General features: G+C 40.4%; 1 protein-coding gene across 3 annotated transcripts in view; it reads right to left on the bottom strand.

Annotated features, from left to right (window-relative positions):
- LOC133383138 (cytochrome b5 reductase 4) overlaps nt 1-11622 on the bottom strand; it is a 39287-nt gene that overhangs the window by 5162 nt on the left and 22503 nt on the right. For all 3 annotated transcript variants that reach the window (XM_061623249.1, XM_061623251.1, XM_061623250.1), the window contains 6 exons: nt 11177-11270; nt 9865-9897; nt 7544-7666; nt 6326-6466; nt 5319-5471; nt 4616-4766 (listed from right to left, as the gene is read on the bottom strand). In XM_061623249.1, coding sequence (XP_061479233.1) covers nt 4616-4766; nt 5319-5471; nt 6326-6466; nt 7544-7666; nt 9865-9897; nt 11177-11270 — 695 coding nt within the window. The remainder of the gene's footprint in view (nt 1-4615; nt 4767-5318; nt 5472-6325; nt 6467-7543; nt 7667-9864; nt 9898-11176; nt 11271-11622) is intronic.

Below are 11622 nucleotides of genomic sequence, written 5' to 3'. Positions count from 1 at the left end.
GCAGCGTACATGAGAGCCTCTGGCACAATCAGCCTACCCAGATGGGCAAGTTGTGGAAAAAAGGGAGAAAAACGTCCTTTCTCCCTTCCACTATAGGCACCTAAAACTAAGCAAGGTTGGCGCCAACCAAATCTCCAAGGGAACTACACTTCATAGCTGGGGTGCTATAGTCGAGATGGCTTGCTATCAGATTATCACTCCTCAAGCTTCCAGGCCAGTTTTATATATACCCTAAGTGAGAGGCCTTGAAGGACTCTCACAGCCGCATTTTGCTCTAGCTGCAGCTTCTGAACTGTGTTCAAAGGCAGCACCATGTAAAGTACATTGCAACACATCGCATTTCATCCACATGGGAAGTTACTTGAGCATGGAACATAGTACCAAGCTATCCCTGTCAAAGAATGACTGTAGTCAGTGGATCAACTGGGGCTGGATATAGGCACTCTTGCCAATGAAGACACCTGGATCTCCAATGACAAGGTGAAACCCAGGAGCACTCCCAGGCAAGGACCTGATCTTTCAGAGGGAGCGCAATCCTGTCTAGAACAGTCTCTTAACTAATTCCTAGATACAGGAACCACTAGTTCACAGTGCCTCTGTCTTGCCAGGATTCAGCTTCAGTTTGTTTGCCCTTATCCAGACTATTATCACCTCCAGACACTGATCCAACACCAGTATTCATTTCTGATGGCTTGGAGAAAAAGAGTTCAGTGTCATCAGCATACTGAAGACATCTCACTCCAAAACTCAAGATGACTGTACCCACTAACTTTATATAGATGTTAGATTATACAGATGTTACCATTCAGCTCCCCTAAGACCATTGTTGCCACCTCCTACTTTCCCCAATCAGTTTGCAACATAAGAGCAGCTCTGCCAGATGAGGTTAAAGTCCCATCTAGTCCAGCATCCTATTCTCACAGTGGCCAACCAGATGATTATGGGAAGCCTACACACAGGACCTGAGACAAGTCACCATGCAGCCAGAACACTTACTACATACTCAGCTATTTATGCTCCTTAAAATTGAATCACCCACTACCAGGATTCCCATCCTGAGGAGTATACTTGGCATAAGATAACTGCTAAACCTTCAAGTAATGGGTCCCTTCTAAGGGATCGTTTCCCTCTTCCTCAGAGTGATGCCTTCCTTCCCCGAGACCCTAGTCCTCCATGACAGCAGGGGAGCTATAACTATGGTAGCACATCAAAACTTACACATCCCCAAAGGCCTTGCTCACCAACCTCTCTCACTCTGCAGGTTAGTCATCTTGGCCTCAAGGAAATTAACTAGTTCCCTGAAGGTCAGGGGTTCATTACACTGAGCACACAGCCTCAGCTTCTGTCCATCCAGTCATAGTTTTATCACTGGAAAGCCTCCATACACTCTGCTGGCTTTCTACCTGCATCTCTCTTTTTGTAGTTTATTAAGTTAACTTACTTGGAAGCTTGGGATCCGTTATGTCAAAGAAGGGAAGGGTAGAGTAGTCTGCTGTAACTTCCTTGCCATGCTGCTGAACTCATTCCACACTTAATCATCCCCTGTTGTCTATTCCCCTGACAAAAATCCCCATTTCAGCGAGCTAAGCTTACCTAAATTCACCCACCCGTTTCAATTTCTTATTCACTGAAATTTGGGCGAGTCCAGTAGTTCCATCTTGCTCTGATATGTTAAAGACTAGAACACTGGAAACTGGTTATTATATACTGCGTGGGTGGGTGTTTAATTTAAAAAAAACATTTTTCTACATAGCTGGGGAGTTCCTTGAGTATGCAGAAACTCCTACCTTTTCCATGAGTGATCCCATTCCATTGCAATAATGGTAGTCACAGGAAATCAATGGTGGAAATGGAATCAACAGGATCCCAGGTAGTTTAATTACCATGAGGAAGTCCAACCTCACACCATAACCTGCTTATGAGAACCTGTGCCCATGTGGTTTGGGCAAAGTTAAAACCATGCCAAAGAAAGCACCGCTCTGCCATGTGACACTTGCGGAAGTCTTACAGTACAATCCTGTACATTTTTATTTTATTTTATTTTATTAATTTAATTAAGCTTATATACCGCCCGACTAGCAACAGCTCTCTGGGCGGTGAACATTAAAAATACAATAAAAATAACACAATACAGTATATCACAATACAAAACTGTACAAAAAACTGTACAGTCTAAAATCAAAATATAATAATTTAGAATTAACAGGAATTAAAATGCCTCAGAGAAGAGAAAGGTTTTAACCTGGCACCGAAAAGATGATAGTGTCGGCGCCAGGCGCACCTCCTCGGGGAGACCATTCCATAGTTCGGGGGCCACCACTGAGAAGGCCCTAGATCTTGTCACCACTCTCCGGGCTTCCCTATGAGTCGGAACCCGGAGGAGGGCCTTCGTAGTAGACCGTAGTGTACGGGCCGGTTCATATCGGGAGAGGCGTTCCGACAGATATCGTGGTCCCGCGCCGTATAAGGCTTTATAGGTAAGTACCAACACTTTGAATCTGGCCCGGAAGCATATTGGAAGCCAGTGCAAACGGGCTAGCACAGGTGTTATATGCTCAGACCGCTTAGTTCTTGTTAGCAGTCTGGCCGCCGCATTTTGCACTAGCTGTAGCTTCCGAATCGTCTTCAAAGGTAGCCCTACGTAAAGCGCATTGCAGTAGTCCAGATGCGAGGTTACCATAGCATGTACCACTGATGTGAGGTCCTCCTTACTCAGATAGGGACGTAGCTAGGCTACCAACCGAAGTTGGTAGAACGCATTCCGGGCCACCGAGGCTACATGAGCCTCAAGTGTGAGGGAAGAGTCTAAGATGACTCCCAGACTACGCACCTGTTCCTTTAGGGGGAGTGTAACCCCATCCAGAACAGGGTATATATCCACCATCCGATCAGAGAAACCATCCACCAACAGCATCTGTCTTGTCAGGATTGAGTCTCAGTTTGTTAGTTCTCATCCAGTCCATTGTCGCAGCCAGGCAACGGTTCAGCACGTCGACTGCCTCACCTGAAGAAGATGTAAAGGAGAAGTAGAGCTGCGTGTCATCAGCATACTGATGACAACGCACTCCAAAACTCCTGATGACCGCCCCCAGCGGCTTCGTATAAATGTTAAAAAGCATGGGAGACAGAACCGAACCCTGCGGGACCCCACATTGGAGAACCCACGGTGTCGAGCAATGTTCCCCAAGCACTATCTTCTGGAGACGACCTGCTAAGTAGGAGCGGAACCACTGCCAAGCAGTGCCTCCAACTCCCAATTCCGCAAGCCTCTCCAGAAGGATACCATGGTCGATGGTATCAAAAGCCGCTGAGAGGTCAAGGAGAATCAACAGAGTTACACTCCCTCTGTCTCTCTCCCGACATAGGTCATCAAACAGGGCGACCAAGGCAGTCTCAGTGCCAAAACCAGGCCTGAACCCCGATTGAAATGGATCTAGATAATCGGTTTCATCCAATAGCGCCTGGAGCTGGTCAGCAACCACACGTTCCAGGATCTTGCCCAGGAACGGAACATTGGCTACTGGTCTGTAGCTGCTGAAATCCTCTGGGTCCAAGGAAGGTTTTTTCAGGAGTGGTCTCACTGCCGCCTCTTTCAGACAGCCAGGGACCACTCCCTCTCGTAAAGAGGCATTAATCACTTCCTTGGCCCACTTCCTGGCTACATACAAGTCTCACTGAGTTCCATGCCGATAACTCCAAGGAAAGTGGTATAAAATTGCAGCCTTAGACACCTCTAAACTTATCTCAACTGTTCCCATTATAGAGTTGAGAGATGCTCAAAACAAGACAGCAAGAATGTTTTAAACAGAAACACAGGCTGCTTCCAGCAATTTCTGTTGTTTAGTGTTGTCAAAACCTTTCTTTACTATAAAGTCCAAGTAGTTACCACAAAAGACTACTTTGTTTCTATTGCTGAAGAATATCTGAACAGTATTTCAAAATCATCTTACTACCTAAACACACATCCAGAGCACACATCCAGAGCAAGATGTTGGAAGTGGGGCAAGAGCAACTCCTGTTTTGTTCTTTCGTTTGTGTTCCAGAAGGGAGATAGAGCTAGGGTCCTCCAGATGGATAGGCTTGTTTACCTTTTCCTGTGATGCTCTGACTGACTTCCTTCTGTCGCTAGACTGTGACATCTTTAGGGAAGCTTACCTGCCCCTCCTCCTTCCGCCATTTCCCCTCTTTCCTTCTCCGACTGTCCGGGAGAGAGGAGACATCCCTTTGTCTCTGCTCTCTCCCCTAGCATGGGGCTAACTCCCGCACCTGGGCGTTATGCCTCCAACTTAGTTAGTTAGAACTAGGTTTGCCTTTCTATCTACAATGCATTTCTATAAATAAAGTAGCTTTTCTTTTTTTACTTAGTCTCCAGTCTCACTGATCCTGCTGATGCAGGGTAAAAGCCTGCTTTCTTAGGTAAATGCACACACACGCTGGCACACTCGCATTGCAACATCTGCTGTTACTCTGCTGCTGTGGTGCTGCTTTAAACTAAATTAAGCACACAAATTACACACAGCCAACACAAGAAATACTTAAAACTACTTTTCTTGTCAATTATAATGCTTACATTATGGCACACACAAATTGGAGCCCCTAGTCAAAAGAAAGATACCTGAGACTATTGCTACTGGTCAAAGCATACTTGAGCAGTTTAATCATTGGTGTGAATCCTGTGCCTCCTGCCAATAAAAATAGATCCTCTACATCTTCAGTTTGTGATTTCATGAAGTTACCCTCGGGATTACTGACAAAAATATGTTGCCCTGTAGAAGACAAAATGAGTAGTGCAATAAATGTTGGAGAGATGAAAATAAGGGTGCTCTTAACATCCACCTACCCAAATAAACCTAAGTTTGCATTAGTTCATATTTTATACAGGAACGAACAGAATACACCTATCATATTTTAGGAAAAGATTGAAAAACAAAAAATAATGTTCATGAATGGTGTGCAGCCATATTTCTGGATAAAACCCTCTACAATCACCAGGTTATTCATTTTTTTCTATTTTCTATTAAACATATGTTCAAACCATTTTAAGAATTCAGAAGAGAAAGTCTCACATGATTTATATCCTCTTCTCCCAGGCATTTTAGCATGTGTTTTTAAATTGTTTTTAATTTTTTTTTAAATTGTGTTTTTAAATTGTTTTTTTGTGTTTTAAAATTTGTATATTTGTTTTTATTGTTTTTAATTGCTGTAAACCGCCCAGACATTGGCTATGGGGAGGTATATAAACGTAATAATAAATAAATAATATAGTACCAAATTCTGATTTAGAAAACCCTGAGAGAGAGAGAGAAGCAAACACTTACCTATTTGTAGGGTGTCAAGTACTGGTGTGAATAGTCCGCTTGGGTAAATTTTGATCATGAAAAATATATGCATCTTATCATCATGGGAGGTGGTTTTGAATGTTGATACCAAGAAAGATGATACTGGTGTATATGGCTTTACTATCTCTGTGCCTAAGGGAAGGAAGTGGAAGAAAACTTAACATTAAGTATATACATTAATAATCACTTTTAGTAGAACCAAGGAGCCAATCATTAATGTCAAACCAGAAGAAGAGCCTACATGGTGGCTGCCCCCAGGCTCTGGAACTTCTTTCCTAGGGAGGTTAGAATGGCTCCCTCCCTCCCACATTTTTCAATTGTTCTGCAATTCTCTATACACCATTCCAAATGACAAACAATTTCTACTTTTGAATAAGTATACAATGGTACAATAGTCTCACCATGGTAAAAATTTTAAAAGATTTCTAGCTGCTTCAGCATTGCTTTGCATTTAGTTTTTAGATTGCACTTTATCCAATCGTGCTTCTCCACTCACCCTTTTCAATCCAGCGGAGGCTTTTGAAAACAGGCTGGGAGGGAGAACTATTTTTATTGATTCCCCCTTCCCAGAGCAACCCCCTGCACCCTCACCAAACTGCTCCAGAAGGTTGGGGGAACCTTTGGAACAGCAGTGTGGGAGGTTTACCTATGCTGAAGCTAAGAATCCTCTATAAGTGGAGGGACACAGTGAGATATAACCCTGTATTGTAATGCAAATTAACTGAATGGCCACTTCAAATTATTTATGGTGTGGTGTAAAGTAGTGTACATTTTTGAACACAAAAATACTGCTAAAGGAACTTTAAAAGAGAGTTTTAGGTCCACAGTATGTACTTCCCTTTCAAAACTCGAAACATCTGCGCATTTCTTGCTCATTTAAGAAGAATCAAATTATAAACTTGCCTGGACTTTTGTGTGCATTTCCTTAAAAAAAAAACAGAATTAAGACAAATTCTAGAAGAAAACAATATTTTTCACCTTATTACCTGTAATTGTTTGTTTGAGGTAAAGGTGGTGCCCAACTGGAATCTGGAGATGAGTTCCCGGTGGTAACATTAAACAGAAGAGTCTAGTGTCATGACTGACATTTGTCTTTGAGAGCAATCTGCATTTTCTGTAAAACAGACCTTAAAAATATGGAAACTGTAATTAATTCAATTTACACTACTCAAATATTCACATTCCATGGATCTAAAGAGATACTTCTATTATGAGCAGAACTCTCTTCTATGGATGGAACAAAAATCTTAGATCCAAAACAATGTTATGCAAAGTGTCTACACACCCCTTCATTGCTTCAAAAGTACAGTATGCTAGCACCTTATTCTTGTACCATTAGTAGTCTTAATTGTTATTTAAAATATTCAGAAACTGCACTTTCATATAAAATATCACAAGGTGGCATACAGACAAAAAACACAGTATTGCAATAAGAAACAAAAACATAAAACACATAAGAGATCTTTAATTAGCCAGGAATCTCAGATTTCAAAGGCCTGTCTGAATAATACAATTTCTAGAAGGTGTCTAAAAGCAACCACAGATAACTCCTGCTGAACCTCTATTGGAAAGAAGTTTCATGGGGCAAGGCCAGCCGCACTAAAGGTTTAGCTCCTGGTAAAGGCCAGCCAAACCTCAAGAGCATGTGGGACCACCAACAGTGTCCCATGAGAAGATGTCAGCGGTCAAGGCAGATCCTAAGGAATAAGGTACTTTTGGGTTATTATTTAGGTCTTTGTGAATTAACACAAGAACATTGAGCCTGGCCTCTGCTATTAATATAGCAACAGCAACAATAGATTCCTGTTAATACTAAATCTCAACTATGATATGTAGTCCAATGTAAAGGTATCATTAAAGGCTGTATTATTGAAATTTTGTAATTCTGGTTTCCAATTCAGTTATATAACAATCTGAAATAGTTTTGAGATGCTTTGCCCTTTGCATAAAATGTGTACATGGTTGAGAAGAAAAGGGGATAAACAGGGATTTTAGCATCATACACAAGAAATTTTACATGTACAATGGATACACAAAGCCACCATATTATATATAGATGCGCACAATGCTGCTGCTAAAACTAATACATCTTTACACATAGTCATTCATCAAATTGCAGAAACTGTGAACAGCAGTTTGATTTTGTTCCCTAAAGTTTGGAGGTGGCGAAGATCAGCCTTGGGTCTGGCTGCAAAACTAATTACCTCTCTCTGTGCGTTTGACAAAAGAGTTATGACTCTCCAATGGCTGCCCAAGTTTTTTCCAAGACAAAGTTTCTTTCTTCTTCAGGACAAATTCCACCTTTCCCACTTTTTCAGAGACCTGTACTAAAAATATATGTAGTGTTGTTCTATACTAATATATACACAAAGTTTTGTACAAAAAATATAAACAGAGTTGCAATCCTATTCAGTTTATTAAAAAGGAAGTGTAAGCCCACAGAAGCCTCCCTGAAATGAACTAACTACTGTACTAATATATAATTGGGAGATATTTAATGTTAGTCATACTCAGCAGACCCACTGAAAATCAATGTCCATCATTTCAGTGGGTTTACTTCAAGTATGACAGCCACTCAGAAACTTAATAAAATTGCAGGGCATCAGCTGAAAACACAAAATGCAGCAACTTTCCTGAAGTTAAGCCAGTCTAGATCTGGTCAATGCTTTTGCACGATAGAAGGTAGAATATAAATATGTGATATAGAACATGGAAAGCATCTGATTAAAAACTACACCTCCCTTTTTTTGTTTAAATGATAATAGAGCAGATGAAATTAAACCAGAACTGTCACTAGAAGCTAAAATGATGAAACTGAGGTTATCATACTTTGGACACATCATGAGAAGACATGATTCACTAGAAAAGACAATAATGCTGGGAAAAACAGCAGGGAGTAGAAAAAGAGGAAGGCCAAACAAGAGATGGATTGATTCCATAAAGGAAGCCACAGACCCGAACGTACAAGATCTGAACAGGGTAGTTCATGACAGATGCTCTTGGAGGTCGCTGATTCATAGGGTCGCCATAAGTCGTAATCGACTTGAAGGCACATAACAACAACAACAACAGAGCAGATGAATGTCTAACAAGACATTGATATAGACAGTCAGGATAAAAATATATTCAAAGTACAGCAGATGCTTGTTATGGGACACAATATACAGCTGTAAGGAGGATTTTGACTTGTTTGCCTTGAACAGCAACTCTCGTGCAGCATGACAAGCTGCTTTTAAAATAAAGGGAATTTCAAAAGTAATTTTTAATGTGGCGTAGGAGTCTACTGTTTAAACAAATCAGCAGAGTGAACATTCTTGTATTAGCTGAAAAGCAATCATTTGGAACTGCTCACATAGAAAAAGCTCAAAAGACTTAAAAGGCATCAAGATACAATAATTCAAGAATATTGGTAGATATGCATGTATTACAATGAATAAAGTAGCTAACAAAAATGGAAGCTTTGAAAAGAACATGATCCAAAATGATGCTTTCAGTTCTATAAATAACATGCTACTATGACAACAGACCATTTTCATTTCACAGTTTAACTTAATGGTACACTGCATGTACATAAAATCATTTTTATATTTTGTTGTTGTTATGTGCCTCCAAGTCGACTACGACTTATGGCGACCCTATGAATCAGCGACCTGCAATAGCATCTGTCGTGAACCACCCCGTTCAGATCTTGTAAGTTCAGGTCTGTGGCTTCCTTTATGGAATCAATCCATCTCTTGTTTGGCCTTCCTCTTTTTCTACTCCCTTCTGTTTTTCCCAGCATTATTGTCTTTTCTAATGAATCATGTCTTCTCATGATGTGTCCAAAGTATGATAAGCTCAGTTTCATCATTTTAGCTTCTAGTGACAGTTCTGGTTTAATTTGTTCCAACACCCAATTATTTGTCTTTTTTGCAGTCCATGGTATGCGCAAAGCTCTCCTCCAGCACCACATTTCAAATGAGTTTATTTTTCTCTTATCCCCTTTTTTCACTGTTCAACTTTCACATCCATACATAGAAATGGTCTGAATGATCCTGACTTTGGTGTTCAGTGATACATCTTTGCATTTGAGGACCTTTTCTAGTTCTCTCATAGCTGCCCTCCCCAGTCCTAGCCTTCGTCTGATTTCTTGACTATTGTCTCCATTTTGGTTAATGCTAGGACTGTAGTCCAATCATACAAATTGCTACATCAACAAATAAATGCTAAAGCTTGGACCTATCAGTTGCATTATTAGCACAACAGCTAACATGATGTTTGATCAACAGGGAAAACATTTCACACAGGGCCACTATACTACAGAAGATTCTTATTTAAGTGTCTCTAGCAATCAGAATGAAATAATTAATATACGCCATGACAACATAAAAATACAAGAAAAATGTTACATTCCCTGCATTTCATCAGATTTTCAAAACAGCACTGAGTAGTCGTCGTATTGCAAACAAAAATTAACAGCTACTGAGTATGCTAACCAGACAGAGCAGAAAACCCGTTTTCATCATGAGAAGGTGTGCTTACTTACCTATCATATCCTCATGAACTGCATAACTCAATTCTAAAACAGAAGCATATATTTTGATTTAATAAAAATCAAGTGTCTCTCTACATTATTATGTAGTAGCAATAGTTATTACATGCAAAGGTGTAGAGAAAATAAGCTATTCAAGCATAAAGTATTGGATTTCATTGTTTAAATGAAGTTGCACAGCAAAGTTCTTATACATTAACATGTAGGCATGGCAGCACATAATTAAGCCTTGGATTTGTGTACTCCCTCTTTCCTTGGCATGCTGCAATTCCTCCCCTTTGCACTAAGCACAGTTTGCCTTTAAACCAGAGTCAGAAATCTGCAACACCATACTTGGTTTTGGAGACAAACAGAAAGTGAGAGAAGAAACTGTAGCACATGAGGGAAGCAGAAATGGCGCATGTGAATTCAAAGCTCTTTTCATGTAGCGCCAAATCACTGGTGTTATATTTTAATTGAGCCACAAAGACTTAAATTAGGATCCATTTAACTGACATGTGCACACAACTGGAGCTTCTTTCCATTAATGGAAAGAAGCTCAATGGTAGAACACATGCATTACATGCACAGTGTCCCCAAGATCTCCAGGGACAGCTGGGAAAAGCTCCTGTGAGAAAGCTAGGACAGCCACTATCACTCAGTGGAGACAATTCTGAGCTAGATAAAGCAATAGTCTGAATGGATATAGGAGAGTTGCCTATGTTTTAAACCACTGCTTTCTTCACACCTGTTCCCAGAGCTGGTCCAAGACATATTTGTGTCTGAAGCAGAAAAATGAAATGGCATCTTGCAGTTGCATCCAGTTATTGTGTTTCACTAAGTTTAATATCTGACAACTTGCTGCCCTTTAATGGTGCCCAAAGTCTATCACCTGAGTTTTCACTTAGCTATTTGCCCTGCCACAGAGGGAAGCTGCTTTTTAAAAAGGCTGCTACCTACTCACAAGGAAAAGGAACAACTGTACGCAAGAACAAATCTCCAACTGCACATACATCTCCACACACACTTTACATCTTTGGATTCTAGTCTTAAAATATAGATGTCATTTCCAAGCACACGGTATACCAGACTTTCCCAACCCCGTGCCCTCCAGATGTTGTAGGATGACAACTTATATGATCCCTGGCCATTGGCCATGCTGACCAAGTACAAAGCAATTGTGGTATACCATAGCTTAGGTACTATCCGCATTCCACTGACATCACTGGGAGATTTCAATGTAGCTGAACTGCATTTATGTATAAGTATGTGTATTAGTATTACACACACATATCAGCAGTAAAGAATTTACCAGTCAAGTCCTTACCAAGATGTAAAAGATACGAGTAGTCTTTCACAATTAGCTCTCCTCTCAGTCTACCTTGTTGAAGATCAGCTATCACCAATTCAGAGTCCATATCCTTAGAGAAGGAAAATTGAGCCATTTCAAGGTGGTTGTTAAAAAGAATGCATTGTTTATTATTATTATTATTAACACAGCACTTTGTTCTGAAACAAAATGAGGACATGAGGATTGTGACAAAAGTTTCACAAAAAAGCTGCATTTTAAGATGGGACATAAAGAGAGAAAGTGGCATCATGCAGGAGTTCTTGGAGGGTTGTTGTGAGGATGAAAGGGTGGCGGGGTTGTAGGTAGAGAAAACCCAAGTATACTACTTTGAGCTCTTTATGGGAAAAGCAAGATACAAATGGAGCTAATAAATAAATAGGGATATATTGGCAAACAAGTCCATAGTTATCAAATTCTTTAAT

This window comes from Rhineura floridana, chromosome 4, assembly GCF_030035675.1.
Source record: "Rhineura floridana isolate rRhiFlo1 chromosome 4, rRhiFlo1.hap2, whole genome shotgun sequence".
Lineage (NCBI taxonomy): Eukaryota > Metazoa > Chordata > Lepidosauria > Squamata > Rhineuridae > Rhineura > Rhineura floridana.
The sequence above is the reverse complement of the archived record's forward strand: the minus strand, read 5'-3'. Positions and strand labels throughout refer to the sequence as shown.